Raw genomic sequence first — 15,381 nt, 5'->3', positions numbered from 1 at the left:
TATATTGCCTACCCAACAATCATAAGACTCCCTATGAGCAAGAACTGTGGTGACAGTGGGAAGAAAAAACTCCCTTTTAACAGGAAGAAACCTCCAGCAGAACCAGGCTCAGGGAGGGGTGGCCATCTGCCACAACTGCTTCATGGTGAGGGGAGGAAAACAGGACAAAAGACGTGTTGTGGAAGAGAGGCGGAGATTAATAACAAGTAATGATTCAGTGCAGAGAGGCAAGGTGACAAAACAGGTGACAAAAAATTTAATTTAATAGAATCACTTTTCAAAAAAATCCATAAAGACTTTTTGATAAAAGGACATTCACCATTTCATCACTTTGAAATGTGGGGAAATTATCTTTTTTTTTCTTTAATTGTCTTCTAATTTCAAAATAATTCATGTGTGCTTGTTTTTTTTATAACGGTTTTGCATCGATTTTCCACATCTCCTTTAAATGAGCCATGGTTAAATGAATGTATTAGATAAACAGAACTAAATACTGGACTAGCTTACCACAATAGATGGATAAATATAATAGTTTTATTCTAAAAGGATGTCTTAAAGAAATGGTGATACCTAAAAGGAAACAGGAACACATATCCAAAGCAAAGCGGTAAAAATTTGGTTAAAATCTGTAACCCTCCGGGCCCAAAGAGGGCGGTAACGCAAGAGAATCCCGCCCGTCATCCGTTTTAAAACAAACTGAAAAGAAGTCGAGGTAGAGCGGAAAGAAAAAGGAAGAAGAAGGAGAAGACAGAATCGGTACCACAATGACTTCGGCTCGGAGACTAACTAGGGTAAGAAAAAGATCTTAGTTGTTGGATTTCTGCAACTTTGACATGGTTTAAACAATGGTTTCGACTTTATGAGTGTAGCTACAGATTCGTGAGCAAAGAGAAAATGTCCGGGTGTTTGTCGCTCAAGTGTCTGACAAAACGAAAGGATAATGACGGCCGATAGACGGTGACTCGGGGTTTAGTTGTTAATTTGAAATGCCAGCAGAGCGTGATTAAGCTTTAAGATAAAACTGTCATCTACGGCTTTAAGTCGGAAAGCAAGCTGGTGTTTAATAGGCAAGCATGGTGGAAACTGTAGCAGCTCGTTTTAACCGCTTTCGCCGTCTGAAGGCAGCCGCGGAGGCGAAAACATGGAGACTTTGGGGTTGGGACGTGACGTCAGACCTCATCTGAGCCGTATACGTTTAATAAACGTTTAATAATAATAAAAAAAATATATATATGAATGACATTATTCTCTTGTTTAGGGGATTAAGAGTTAGTTATTTGCAAAACAGTATACAAAGTTATTTTGACTTGGTCATGTACTTGCATGTAAACAAACGCAATATAAAACAAACAGAAGGAGTAATGCCTTTATTCAGCTTTTTTCAGCAACAAAATAGAGTAGTCAATAAATTATGAAGAATTAAGTGTAACAATTGGAAAGAATTGTTCCTGTAAGTTAAAAGAGTAAGTAGAAAATGTGGCTATTGTAGACATTGATTTTTATTTTTAAAGAGAGAAAAAAATGAATTGTATGCTAATGTTGTAAACAGTGTAGTGGCTGGCCAGGCGTTCATACTTTCTTTTGTTCTGACTCGTTTTAGTTTTGATTTGCTGTATGTTAGTAATTTCCTCATACCAAAAAGAAAATGGTGAAGTGTGCTGTCACGACTTCTTGAAATCTCCTGACAGTTCAGTTTTACAGTTCACGTAAATTCCAAATTCCACTGGGAATTAGAAAATAACTACTATTTGCTTTCAGTTAAAACTGTTGCAAGAGAATTATCTGAAATGACTGGGACTGTAGGGCATGTACAGCTTGAATTGATCGGTATAAAATATTATGACTGTCACTTTCTTTCTGCCAATCACTTGCAACTGTAGGACCTCAGTGGTTTGATAACATTTACTAGTTTCTTCCTCCTGTTTGTCTATCTCACCTATATGTTCTTCTGAAATTTATACTGGCAGACTTTTTGACCATATGAATGAAAAATATTTGATCTGAGTAACCAGATGGATTTGTTTTGTAACGCTATTTTTTTTTTTTTTTTAAACTAATGCTAGTGCTAGTGTTCAGCTAACAGCTGGTTGTGGTGGTTGAAGGTGACTGTTATCACAAGGCTGCTCCTTGATATTCTCTGCAACTGCTTTGCTTTATACCTGAAATCAGTCAACTGCAAACAAGGTTAACAAGTCACAAATTAAACACTTTTTGTTTTTTTGTTGTTGTTTTTTTAAATAACTAAAAGTAACCATCATGGAACCATTAGTCCTCAGCCAATGTTGCTGCACACGCACATTTTAAAGATGCAATACCCATTTAAGTTTGAAGCTGTTTCAGGTTTTTGTTTTTTAATTTTTTTTCTTTAATTTGTTGAGGGTTATGTTAAAAAGCTTAGTCTATATGAATCCTTGAGTGTTTCATACATCACAGGCCTTCATAGCAAAAAACTGAGTTCTCCACCTCTGTCTGTTTGCCATACACACATGTCATTGCAAAGGTCACACTTTGGCAACCCATTATTTAATTAAATTTATTTATTTATTCATTAATTTATTTATTTATTGTTAATTAGTATGAATCTATGACTGCTGCCCTGTAAGTATGCAGAACTGTATTAGTGGAGGTGAAGGTCTCACACAGGCCATCATTGTCCGATGTTAATAAAATTTAAAACACCATAATTGTTTTTGCAGTATTTATGTGAACAGCCTGGAAGGAAAAATGCATTGTGTGAATAGTAATCTGAACCGAGGAATGAGCGGGTATGAGTCATTGTGGAGGAAGTGATGTAACTGTTTACTGTCTGACGGGACTCGGTCCATCAGGGCCATATTACACAGTTCCTCTGAATCACCTACACCCAGCAGATTGTATTTCTTAGCTGGTTTCTTGACTTTTCCTCACGTTTTATCGACATCAATCAGCCACAAGTTTAAAACCACAACCTCATAATGTGGCGCTCACCCTAATGTCACCAAAAGAACACACCTTAAGTCAGTGTGTGTGTGTCCGTGTGTGCCCATCCCAACAATGCTTGTCTCGGTTGAGATCTTGGAAATTTGGGGACCAAGTCAGCACTGTGTTGTTCATGTGGTCATTGTAGGTTCTGACAGTCTGCATTTGTGCAGCGTCATGCACAGCAATTTGTGTGCTGACACATTTTTATCCTAGCCAGCTGAAGACTGTTTTTCTGTGGGCTAAAACGGCATGGTCCAGTACTGCCCTTTCTGAACCTGCCGAGTCACCATTTCTCCTTCCTTGGATCACTTTTAGTAGGTTCTGGCTACCAGTTTGGAGATGTTGTGGCTGATTACTCTACGTTATACATTCACGCATTTGTCTGTTTGTTCTTCCTGTTCTGTCACTGCATAATTTTGCACCAAATTTCAATCAATTATGTTTCGTTTCAGGAGATTCAAGACATTCGCGATTCTGGAATAAAGAATTTCCGAATCATTCAAGTGGATGAATCTAATATTTTGAACTGGCAAGGGCTTATTGTTCCTGTAAGTATTGACCCTATGTAACTATACATTTTTTCCCACTTTTGTTTCTCTAATGGCTCAAATTTCAGATCACACATTGTGAAGTTCGAGAAGAACATTTTGGTAGAAATTTGGGTTGACTTGTATGAAAAATATTGTTTTATATCTATCTAATCTATCTAATCTATCTAATCTATCTAATCTATCTAATCTATCTAATCTATCTATCTATCTGTTGTGAACAGTACATTATCAGCTTACTTGTTTTTTGTTCACTTATTTTATTTTTTTAAGGTTTCTGTTTTGGTAAGTGTCAGACACAAGTTTTGGTTCTGTTTAATGCTGTAGAGAGGGGCATCCTTGATATGTTCAGAAGTATAAAAAAGAAGAACATTATTAGAGAAGAACACTGAAATCATTTTAGCAACATTTTTAATTTTCACTATTAAAAGTATCAAAGCGCACATAAAAATGACCCCCACCAAGTCATCTTAAAGTCAAAGAGCATTATTAATTAAATTATGTAATTATTGTTGACTAAATATTATTCCGATTTTCCTGAAATTAACACATACTTATTTTCTTCAAGGACTGTCCTCCATATGACAAAGGAGCATTTCGGATTGAGATCATCTTCCCTGCAGAGTATCCTTTCAAGCCACCTAAGATAACCTTCAAGACAAAAATCTACCACCCCAACATTGATGAAAAGGGCCAGGTCTGCCTGCCCATCATCAGTGTGGAGAACTGGAAGCCAGCCACGAAAACCTGCCAAGGTGAAAATGGACATCCACATCTTATTATTGTTTTCTTATATCTGTTCCAAAAAGTACCAAATATGCTCACAAATGTTCTTTTCTCATTCCCTCTGTCTGCCAGTGATTCAGTGTCTGGTTGCGATGGTGAACATGCCTCAGCCAGAGCATCCACTGAGGGCTGACCTGGCAGAGGAGTACACTAAAGACCGTGCGAAATTCATGAAGAACGCAGAGGAGTTCACAAAGAAACACAGTGAAAAGCGACCTGTGGACTGACGATCCGCCTCTTAGACTTCCTTTTTGTTTCCTGTTCAAAGAACCCAGCCTGACTCTCTGTTCTTATCCCCTTATTTCACAGAGATGGCCTGTTCTCCAAACCTGCATTGTTTAGCACTGTCCAACCACTCTTTAATAGAGGCTTGTGTTGCTCTTTCACTTTGCCAAAAAGAAAAGCAGGACTTTTTGGTGCACAGGCAGGCTCTGGCCTCAAAGTGTCACCTTTTGGTTGTTTTTGACTTCTTTCTACTGATTTTTTTTTTCTTTCCTTTTTAGAAAAAATAAAATTTTCTGAGGTGGCATCGTCGAAAGTGAAATCTCTGAAAAGTGCTGTTCTGCTTACTTTAATGCTGAATGTGTTCTTAGATTAATCATTAGCTTATGCACACCTGTTTACAGATTTTTAAGCATTGTTTCAAATCTTGACGGCATTTATGCTGTGGGTTATATTTGTCGTCTACTCCTTTCAGTCGTTTTCCCCCTAGGATACACCGTGATCTGTAAAATCACCCGTGGCAGTGGCAGAATTTAAATTTGTTGCTCATGCAAAATTCACACAGGAGCAAAGAAACTTCTGAAAATGCAACAACATTCAAGTCATTGAATCATTTTTGTATCTTTAGAAATATTATTAAACTTCTTCCACCTCTGTTGGCCCCTTTGTAAAGTGCATGTTGTCAGTGAACAGATCCATTATTACTGATGTAAAAACAAGATACAAAATTACTGATGCTTACAAATGTGAGAAGCCAGTAGGAAATACAGAGGCATATGCAGGATCTTTCCTATTCCTGTAGTGGGATTTTTAGGCATAATCCTTACCAGATTTACAGCTGGGTCCAGCTTTGGAGAGGTAAAGAAAGGCGATTGACATTACTTTGATAATGTCATGGTTGTTGATGCTATAGATGGGCTCATCTAAGGATTTCAAAAACTGCACATCTACTGGGATTTTCCTGCGCAACCATCTCTACGGTTTAGATAATGGTTAGGAAAGGAGAGCGTATTCAGTTAACTTATAGATTTTTAGAGGTCAGAGGAAAGGGACCAGACTACTTTGAGCCACTAGAAAGGTGGCAGTAGCTCAAATAACTACTTGTTACAGCGACACCAACTTTGAATGTTAAGCGTTGAAGCTGATAGGCTACAGAATTAGAAGACCATACCAGATGGCGCTCCTGTCAGCTAAGAAGAGGACACTGAGGCTACAATGTGCACAAGCTCACCAAAATTGGCCAGCAGAGGACAGGAAAAATCTTTATTTCTACTGTGATGTTCAGATGGTAGGGTCAGAATCGGCATGAACATAAAAGCATGGATCCATACTGTGTCAATGTTTCAGGATGATCGTGGTGGTGAAATGGTGCGCAGGGTATTTTCTTGGTACATTTTGGACCCGTAAGTACCAACAGAGCACTATTAGCCTACCTGAGTATTATTGCTGACCATGTCCATTCCTTTATAACCATCACGTGCAACTGGAAAATCTGCAGCAACTGGTTGACGCTATCATGACAGTATGAACCAAAATCTCAGGAATGTTTCTAGCACCTTTTTGAATCTCAGCCACTAATAATTAAGACAGTTCTGAAGACAAAAGGGTTTCCAACCCAGCACCAGCATGGTTTACCTAATAAAGTGGCTGATGATGATAGGAAAATAAACTGACATCTAATAACTACAAAACTGACATTATCTTCATACAAACAACAGACCGTGCTTCAGTGAAAGAATTCTGAACCACTTTCTACACTTTATTGCTCAGCCAAAGTGAAAAACAACAATAGCAAAAAACAAAATGAAAGCAATAAAATGTTGTATAGTGTTTATTCATTGAACTTGGGGTTACAATTTTCTTGAGGTAGAGTTTTCCTCTAAAGAACACGTCTAAGATGATTTATCTTAAAGAAATGCACTCTGTCTTGGAAACTTAAAGAGAATGCTTTCTCCTCGCTGATGGGAGTCCCTCTCAGGTGCTCTAGCAGGCTCAGTTTGAGAGGGAGGACTGATCAGGTCACCGAGGAAACTGAGGAGTTCAGTTTTCATTTCCTAAACTGAACAATGGGAGATGGGATTTTGATATCCTGGCCTTTTTCCAGCCGTTTCTCACACTCAATCAGGTAGTTGACGCCGTCAACCAACAACTGGACCAACTCCACCTAGAAGCACACAGCAACAGAATAGCTCAGACAGGGCGTTATATAGAACTGATGCATGTGAGCTTATTAGCATGAAAAAAGAAATTGTGCAACAAAAGAATCTCCTCACTTCAGATTTGCCCAGACGGTCAAGGTTGGAAATGTCAAAGGTATCACCAGTAGCAGCCGTGTCGACTCCCCCTGTGCCGCGTTTCTGCAGCCGCAGGTTGTCAAGGATTTTGCTGAAACGTGTGTCCTGTAAGTTGGAATCATTTATAACATGTTGAAACTGTAGTTAAAAGATTTCTTTTTCAAGAACAGAAATAATAACATGAATAGAAGTTGGGTTTTTTGGGGGATTTAAAAAAAATTCTAGATGAGATCATGAGGAAGAATTTGGATTATAGAAACCTTTAAAAATTAGCTGACAGAAGTCCCATGAGACAACTGTTGTCGTAAATTGAAAATATTTAAATAAAAGTGAACAGAACTTAAAATTATAGTGTTATAGTGTCATTATATTACCTTGCTTAGTTTTGGCAGGCGTACATGGACACCCGCCCTGAGGCCGGTGCCCAGGTTGGACGGACATGTGAGGACGTATCCCAGACGTTCATTCCACATGAATTCCCACCCTCTCTCCTGGATCAGGTGCTCCACCTGTAAACAGTATGTTCATGGTTGCCCAATCACATTTTATCTATACATAATAGTTGAGCAAGATAATCACTTTTTGCAGCGCTTTAGTTGAGAGCTGAGAAGTTTGAAATTTGAGGAGTTTTCATGTTAACAAAATAAGTACATAATGAAATAAATGCAGTTTTCTTTTATTATGAGTCAGGATAGATAATATATAACATTTGTTCCCTTTTTCAAACGTAGACTGTAAGTAAACTAGTCATCAAACAGAAATTATTTATTAATAAACAGAATTTTAAAACACTCAAAGTGCTGGATCAAAGACTCAGAATTATGACACTTGTTTTCAGATGCCCCAAATGACCAAAATTGGATAGTGCTGACATGTGAAGTAACATAGCTAAATTAATGAAATGCAGTTCCTCTAGTGGCCACTGGAGCCTGGCTCATAATCAAGCCAATGCACATAATTTTGGTGAGTGAAATTCTAGTATTTTATAAGTCTGCTACTTAACAGGTATATGTCTTTGAATAGTTAATGGATCCAACCTGCTAATCGAGCTAGGTAGTACTAGCTAATAAGTTCTACCCTCTTGTCCAAATATGGTTTCTTTTGGTCCCCAAAAACAACATGACAATGACTAAAATGCTGAAACGTTATTAAAACCTGTCAGGAATGGAATGGTGGCTTTGCCCATCTTTTATATACAGTTTGGGAGTGTGATGCATTTATTTTTTAAACCAGTGGCCAAACAGAGTTACAACAGCTGAGTTTGCACCTCACAGTGGATTTAATGTGTCACAAAGAATAATCCTTTTTGATGACTGAAATGAAGATGTGTCAAATATGAAATTTGACACAATTCGTGTATAAACACGAATGTTTATAAACTGAGTAATAATTGAGATATTTCAGCCTGATACAACTCAGCAACATTAGCAGCCACAAAAAAGACTGTCTAATTATCAAAATGATATCCCTTTACTCTGTTTGACATCACACTCCACTGTACCTGTTTGAGTCCGTTGCAAAATCTCTCAAACACTCTCTTCATGTTGCCGCCCTTCTCCATGGAGATAACTCTGGTGTGGTCCTCCTCATTGACCCAGATCAGGAAGGTCTTATCATTGTTGTGCCTGAGGAAAAGAAAACAAGAAAACTACTCGTCTTTCATTACTGCTGATGACTCATGACACAAGGCACTTTGATATTCACACTTGTCGTCTGTGCAAAAACATGCGTTTATAAAAAGCTATGCACACCAAATGGAAAACACAGCATCAAACTTCCTGCTGTTTTAGTGGCTCAGTTTCCAGGAACAGGCACAATAATAACTCATACATGGTCACACAGCAGCGGACATGCACAAGAACTGAATAGACCATACCAGATCCCCCTGGCATCTGGCCAGTCTCTGGCCATAAAGGCACATGTCAACAGTGGAGAGACAGGCTTGTCAAATAAGAAGTGATCCTACAGGTGGGAATGGTTAAGGGAGGATCAAGAAGGAAAGAGATGTAGATTTTTAGATTTTAAAGGGAAGAAAGACTTCTTTACAATTTGGTGATGAAAAGATTTCAAAGAGTCATATATAAAAGGGCATTGGTCTTTTTTAATAGGTACTGTTGAGGCTGCAATGAGATTAGTCTTTAAAAAATGGATTTAAAAAATATATTCTCAAAAAATAAATAAATATATATATATAAATATAGATGAACAGCCTTTACAGAAGCTACACGGGGTTGCTGCACCATCTTGTGGTTCAAAGTGGTATTATGCAAGAGTACAGCTTATCCCATTTCACTGTCAGTTGATATCCCTGCAGATGACCTGAACATAAAGCCACAGCTGCTGTTTCTTCACCTTCTGTTGAAAGCCTTATTTCAGTTTGGAAAGTTTTAAACTCTATTTAAGCAACATATTTTGTTAAGATTTATTTTTGTCCTTATCTGGCAGTTCAGCAGTGAAGAGTAGACAGGAAAGAGGGCGAGAAGGAGAAGGAGAAGACATACAGCAAGGGGCTGCAGGTTAGACTGAAATCAAGCCACTGCATTTCAGCTGTAAGGCATATGGTGCCTGTTTAACCAGTAAGCTAAACGGATACCCAACAAAGTGCTGGGTGCCAAAGAAACATCCACCCCATAAATCTCTATATTTACCATTTTTAAATTTACCATTCACACAAAATAATAATTACAAATAACATTAAATCATAAGTTTAAATATAAAGGAAAGCGTATACATTTCTCTGAAATGATTAACTGACATCAATAAGTTGCTGCTGCTCCTTTTCCGTCATGTCTCCTAGGCTGTAGTAGTGTCCAGCCAGGTCTCCTTTAAGGCCAGCTAGGGCTGTCACTACTACCCGCTCCACCTCACGGCGCTCAGCCCTCGAACAGGCTGGGGGGAGGCTAAGCCCACGGATACTACGGCCAGTACGCACCCGGGATGACAGAACATAATTCTCATCAAACATGCCATGGGTTATCTGGAAAGGACAAAGGCAAAGACAAGTGTTTCATACGTGTAGAAATCGAATATGGATGCACTGAAATTATAGTGGCAAGAAGCTATGGTCTAACCTTGGAGGCATCCAGGTCAGTAGGATGTTTCATGACTCTGGGGTCATAGCCATTATGTCTGTCTTTGATGACAGGGTCAAAGAGCTCAGCAAACACCTAGAAGCACCAGCAAACAAAGTCTGCAGTGTAGGTTTGTTTCAGGAAGTCAGAAGTTTACTTTGACAGTTGATGTCTTATGATATAGACGGTGTGGAATTGCACCTTTATAATAAGGATAATCATCAGCTCTATGACAAAGAATCAACAGTTACTGGCTTAATGGGGAAAAAAGACTGTTCCAACCATACTTTCATTCAGGTACTACACTCTGTATAATGACACATCATTTCTGACAGTATGCATGATACTTTAGCTATGAACATATGAATCAGTTCATAAAAAGTCTTCTGCTATCTTCTGTTGTCGAAACATTTTGTAGTGAGTAATTCTTATGAAATGTGCAAGTGATATGAGGCATGCTTTTTTTTAACCTTACTGCCTCAGTTTTTGAGTTCTCACGTATTACCAGATTTACAATTAATCAATATACTGATTATTATTAAGATAAGCACAGGTTATTCAGTGGATAATTTAAACAAAACCCACTTTGTTTTACCTCATAGCTCTCCTCGTCACCAGCCACGCAACCCACTGTCTTGATGAAAGGGTGTCCAGGGTTGTCGACTCCCGTTTGGATGCACTGGTCAAGGGTCCAGTTGTTGGGGGTGACTTTGTCCCTCAATTTGGCATAAATAGCTGGAGTAAGAGCAGAGGCCATGCAGTTGTTGTGCTTCCTCAGGTCAGGGTAATCAGAGCTTCAAGAGGAGACGGATTGAAGAAATGTAAAAGTTTTGAGAGTTACGACACAGAAGGAATAATATTCCTTCTTACTCCAGCTAATGTTGACAACATAATTTTCCCTTCAACGTATTCAGTGCTGATCTAGCATATAGCTGTGGTACAGAATACCAGTTGGTTAACCTGGAGATATCTCATTTGTAAGCAAATAGACAATTTGATGTGTACATTGTTGGTTTGGGGTTGGGGGAAAGATTTTTAGGTAATTTTTGTTCTTTTATTTTGCTAACTTAGGGGTTTTTATTTATTTATTTGTATAGCGCCAAATCACAACAACAGTCACCCCAAGACACTGTATATTATAAGGTAAAGACCATACAATAATGGAGAAAAACCCTAACAATAAAATGACCCTATCTAAGCAAGCACTTGGCAACAGTAGAAAGGAGAAACTCCCTTTTAACAGGAAGAAACCCCCAGAAGAACCAGGTTCAGGGAGGGGCAGCCATTTGACAGAACAAAAGACATGCAATGAAAGAGAGCCAGAGGTTGATAATAGCTACTGGTGGCTCCCATTTGTCCTCAACTAGCTGCTAAACTTAGCTGCTATTTAGGGGGTAAGAGTACTATAACTCTGGAATCAGAGAGTTCATCAATATCAGGAATCTAATATTGGACAAAGAGTATATGGAGTCAGTGGCTAAATTCTGAATCTTTATATTGTGTAAAACTATTAGGAACTTAAGGTGCTTTTAGATTCTGATCCAGCATGCAGTGGCACTAAGTAGGCTTCAAATCATTCCAAATTTATCCTGGAGCCTAAATATGAGCACACTATCAGAAAAATCTATCTTCAGCCACCAGAGAAGCAAGTGTACTCTATGTATGCATAGGATGAGTGGGTAAAGGCAGTAAAAGGGGAGAGCATAAAATACAGTGTGAAAAAGTAAGTGAGAGTGAGCCAAAGGTAACCCAGATGAAATGTGAGAGCGTCACTGATCTTGCAAGACATCGCCAGCATATCTGACATGACATTGTGTACTCTTTGAAACTCTCAGATGTTTAGTTGGACTGTGTTGACACAATCCACACATGTTTATTAATGCTGTAGGCTCAGTGCATAAGATGAGATCAGAAAGCCCTTATTTATCCCAGAAGTTGGAAAATTGCTGTGAAACAATAACTTGTTATATAGAAAATACAAAACAGTATGCAGGGTACTTTTACTTTGAACACATGAATCAGTTCATAAACAGTCTAGTGATGTCACCTTCTGCTTATTTCTGTTATGGAAACATTTTGTAGTGAGTCACTCTTATGAAATGTGCAAGTGATGTGAGGCACGTAGTTGGTCTGTCTGTTTTTAAGGGAGATAATTGCAGTCTAATACCTACTCACTGACTGGTCAAGGTCATCTACTGCAGAAAGAACTTTTTGCTTCAATCCTCACATCTCTTATTGTCATCAGTCCCTATGATGTAACCTACTCTTTCACCTCACTTTTGACTGTCTTTCTTCTTGCTTAAGCATAGAGTGTATATGAAAGATGTACAAAGCCACTGTGACATCATTCTATTCAATTCAGTTTTATTTGTGTAGTACCAACTCATGCTTGAAGGCACTTTATATTGAACAGTAAACACCCTACAATATTTTAGTGTAAAGGCACAACAATATTAGAAAGTCAACCCCATGAGTAAACACTAGATGACAGTATAAAGGAAAAACTTCATTTTAACAGGAAGAAGCCTCCAGCAGGCTCAAGGGGAAGTTGGGGGAAAGGGAAATAGAAGTGAGCAGGGAGAGACAGGACAAAAGGCGCGCTATGAAAGAGAGAGCCATTAACTATTAATGGTTAAATATAATAGTGGTGTATAGCATCACCAGAGAGTGAAAAGATGACGCAGCAGAACTAAGGATTGAGGTTCAGGGTCACTAAGTCAGCAGTAATTATAAGCTTTATCAAAAAGAAAAGTTTTAAACTTAATTTTCAATTTAGTGGTATTGCGCAAATGGATGAAGATATCCCTGCAAATGTTATCAATGGAAGAACATATCCTGGTCAAAAATGACTCCAAGATTCCTCACACTGTTATTGGGGGCTAAGGTAATGCCACCTAGCATAAGATTCTGGTGAGAGGCCATGTTTTAATATTTTTAGGGTAGAGTAAAATAACCTTAGTTTTCTCTAAATTTAGAATGTCATTCAGGAACTTCATGTCTTTCAGACATGCCCATAGATTAACTAGTTGAATTGTATCATTTGCCACTTGGTATTTTGAAACCACACATCAGGGGTGTCCAACTCCAGGCCTCAAGGGCCGGTGTCCTGGAGGTTTTAGATGTGTCCTTGGTCCAACATAGCTGATTTATAGGGCTATATAAATGGCCTGTCTTAAGGTTCACCAGAGGCCTGGTAATGAACTAATCATTTGATTCAGGTGTGCTGACCTAGGGTGATATCTCAAACTGGCAGGACCCTTGAGACCTGAAGTTGGACACCCCTGCCGTACATAGCCAGTGAGGGGCAGATGTGACTGAGCGATGTGTAAATATACTGTAACAACCTGTCAATAACAAGGTAATGTAGGCTGAATCTTAGAGCACCCCTGGTTTTATCCTCCTTTTTTAAATTGTTGTCATATTTTACAAAGTAAAGCTTTAGTTGCACTGAGATCATAAATTCTTCAAAAAATAAAAAACTATTAGGGTCATAGAACAAGGAAGCCAAATGGTAATGTTCTAACAGATTTCTAGCCAACCAAGTTCTTTTTACAACTGGTCACCCCTTGGTGGCATTAGTGGTGCTAATGTTGACCTGTCTTACCTGGGAGGGTAAAGCTTCTTCTTTGCCTCAGCAGCCAGAGAACTGTTTTCACTCAACAAGAATCCAGCTGTTCCTGCTCCCAAGCCGGCCAACAGCACAGCTGTATTGCGCTTGGAGATCAGGCGTGTGAAAGAGCTTGCCATTTTTCTGCTAGCTGGGTTTTCAGTAGCAAAAGGACTACATATAAAAACACAAAAGCAAGGTTTTGTTGATGACTTGTGAATGGTGCTAACATATACACGTACAGGCAAAGTGGAAATGGACACCTGATGTGTATCTAGTATCCTCATGTTGTGGTGTCCCTGGATCATCATAATAAATGTTGCTGTAAATTCAGCATTGCAAGTGACCAATCACATTATCATGATGTTATAGTTTTGGGGTGTAGAATAAAACTGCGAAAAAAATCCAAAAAAGGATCAGGTCAGGGTTAGGGCTGAGGATTGGGATGTGATTGTAGTGAGAGTTCTAAAGATTAAGGTAGGATACCCAGAACAATCTAGGCCTAACTTGCTCTTATCTAATGACCTTTCACCCATGAAAAGTTTTATTCAATATTATATCAAGCTTAGACCATGGGAGGCTCTGGCAAACACTCTTAGTGTTATTATCGCAGTCTGAATGGCAGGTTTCATATGACACAGAATGGCAGGTTTCATATGACACTAATGCTTTGCTATTGAACAGTGAGAAGTCAGCCGTAAGCTAACAAAAAATGCGACATTTATTCAAAAAGAAATGGCTTTAATAATCATTCTTGTTAATTTTGTCGAAATGTCCCACAAAAGCAATTCATTTAGTTTCATGGACCTGGCCTGGAAGGTCAAATTTTAGCTTATCCTCTGTGGATTGTGTCCATGAGAGTGTGTCTTTATATAGAGGGGAGCTGTGAGGTCGTTGTTAGTCCTATTAATCAGAGTCAGACCTGAAATTAAAAGTCACTCAGTTAGTCGCATGATTTTTATGAGCTCCGTTTGTCCCACTCTAAGGCTTTTCCTTTCTCTGTGTAGGTTAAAGGCAGTTCACTCTGTGGGTCAATGGGCGTAGTATTTATAGATTGGTGGAAGGCGGTTGCACTGCCAGGATTCAGTGTCAAGATCCAAGCCATGCCTGGCTCAGACGGTGACATTCAGAACTGGTCATAAGACCAGAACCTCATAAGGCAGTGGGACAGACAGATGGAAACAAGGCAGTTGGAAGGTGAAGTGTACAGGAGAGCTGATGTATCAGGATGAAAAACAGGTGGAAAGAGAGTGCAAGAGTTCTTTCTAGAGATCAGCCTGTGAGAAACCACCTCTACTAACCAACACTGAAAATTATGAGATCTTACAGATGCTCTAAGATCACTGTCCCCTCCCCTGGTTGCTGTGACCTTTTAACTGGAAACTTTTCATGTAAAAAAAAAAAGCACCTACTCTCTGTTTGATTTTCTACGTTTCTTCCTGTTGTTTGCTTACATATCACCTTGAAATCATCATCAAATCCTGCTTCACCTTCCACCTGCTTTCCTTGTCCATAGCTTTTAAACTTCACATTCATTTTGAATGTCAAAAGCATGCAATTTTTTTGTATACAGCCTGGATCTTTAATACTAGCTCTACAACCAGCTCAATAATTTTCCCAAGTATTGGAAGCAAATGAAGGCTTTCTGTAGGAGAAATAAGAGAAAGGAGATACAGTACCTGTAGAAAAGCTGCTGCCTTCTTGCTCAGGGTCTCTTGTTAAACAGCTTTTCACTCTCCTCTTACACAAGGCTCCACCCCGTCATGTGGGATTAGAAGGTCGGAGCCAATCAAAAGTTCAGAAAGAAATAATTATAAGCCAATGGACGTATAGTATGCTTTCTGCTGAGCCATGATTAACCATGACCACCAAGGCTCCAATATCACTGTCCA

General features: G+C 38.8%; 2 protein-coding genes across 2 annotated transcripts; one reads left to right on the top strand and one right to left on the bottom strand.

Moving 5' to 3' along the window:
- The first annotated feature begins 633 nt into the window (after nt 1-633).
- On the top strand, nt 634-5,171 carry LOC101483147 (ubiquitin-conjugating enzyme E2 L3). Its single transcript, XM_004566972.6, has 4 exons — nt 634-791; nt 3,414-3,509; nt 4,078-4,264; nt 4,368-5,171. The coding sequence occupies exons 1-4, from the start codon at nt 765-767 to the stop codon at nt 4,520-4,522; spliced, it is 465 nt and encodes a 154-aa protein (XP_004567029.1). The 5' UTR covers nt 634-764; the 3' UTR covers nt 4,523-5,171.
- Nucleotides 5,172-6,332: 1,161 nt separating this feature from the next.
- Nucleotides 6,333-15,259, bottom strand: ckmt2a (creatine kinase, mitochondrial 2a (sarcomeric)). Its single transcript, XM_004566971.2, has 10 exons — nt 15,169-15,259; nt 13,487-13,663; nt 10,478-10,676; nt 9,883-9,978; nt 9,567-9,788; nt 8,688-8,773; nt 8,313-8,436; nt 7,186-7,320; nt 6,791-6,916; nt 6,333-6,681 (listed from the first exon to the last, which is right to left on the bottom strand). Exons 2-10 carry the CDS (start codon nt 13,627-13,629, stop codon nt 6,565-6,567), a joined length of 1,248 nt encoding a protein of 415 aa, XP_004567028.1. The 5' UTR covers nt 13,630-13,663; nt 15,169-15,259; the 3' UTR covers nt 6,333-6,564.
- Nucleotides 15,260-15,381: the final 122 nt, after the last annotated feature.

The sequence above is a fragment of the Maylandia zebra genome, linkage group LG7, assembly GCF_041146795.1.
Source record: "Maylandia zebra isolate NMK-2024a linkage group LG7, Mzebra_GT3a, whole genome shotgun sequence".
Taxonomy (NCBI): domain Eukaryota; kingdom Metazoa; phylum Chordata; class Actinopteri; order Cichliformes; family Cichlidae; genus Maylandia; species Maylandia zebra.
The sequence above is the reverse complement of the archived record's forward strand: the minus strand, read 5'-3'. Positions and strand labels throughout refer to the sequence as shown.

What these genes read in the sequence shown, in the direction of transcription:
- LOC101483147 (XM_004566972.6), top strand. Translation starts at nt 765, where the DNA reads ATGACTTCGGCTCGGAGACTAACTAGG. An exon ending in CGGCTCGGAGACTAACTAGG is followed by an intron (nt 792 to 3,413) that starts GTAAGAAAAAGA and finishes GTTTCGTTTCAG; the next exon opens with GAGATTCAAGACATTCGCGA. An exon ending in AGCCACGAAAACCTGCCAAG is followed by an intron (nt 4,265 to 4,367) that starts GTGAAAATGGAC and finishes TCTGTCTGCCAG; the next exon opens with TGATTCAGTGTCTGGTTGCG.
- ckmt2a (XM_004566971.2), bottom strand. Translation starts at nt 13,629, where the DNA reads ATGGCAAGCTCTTTCACACGCCTGATCTCCAAGCGCAATACAGCTGTG. An exon ending in CTGACCTGGATGCCTCCAAG is followed by an intron (nt 9,789 to 9,882) that starts GTTAGACCATAG and finishes TGTCCTTTCCAG; the next exon opens with ATAACCCATGGCATGTTTGA. An exon ending in GCCTGCCAAAACTAAGCAAG is followed by an intron (nt 6,917 to 7,185) that starts GTAATATAATGA and finishes TCCAACTTACAG; the next exon opens with GACACACGTTTCAGCAAAAT.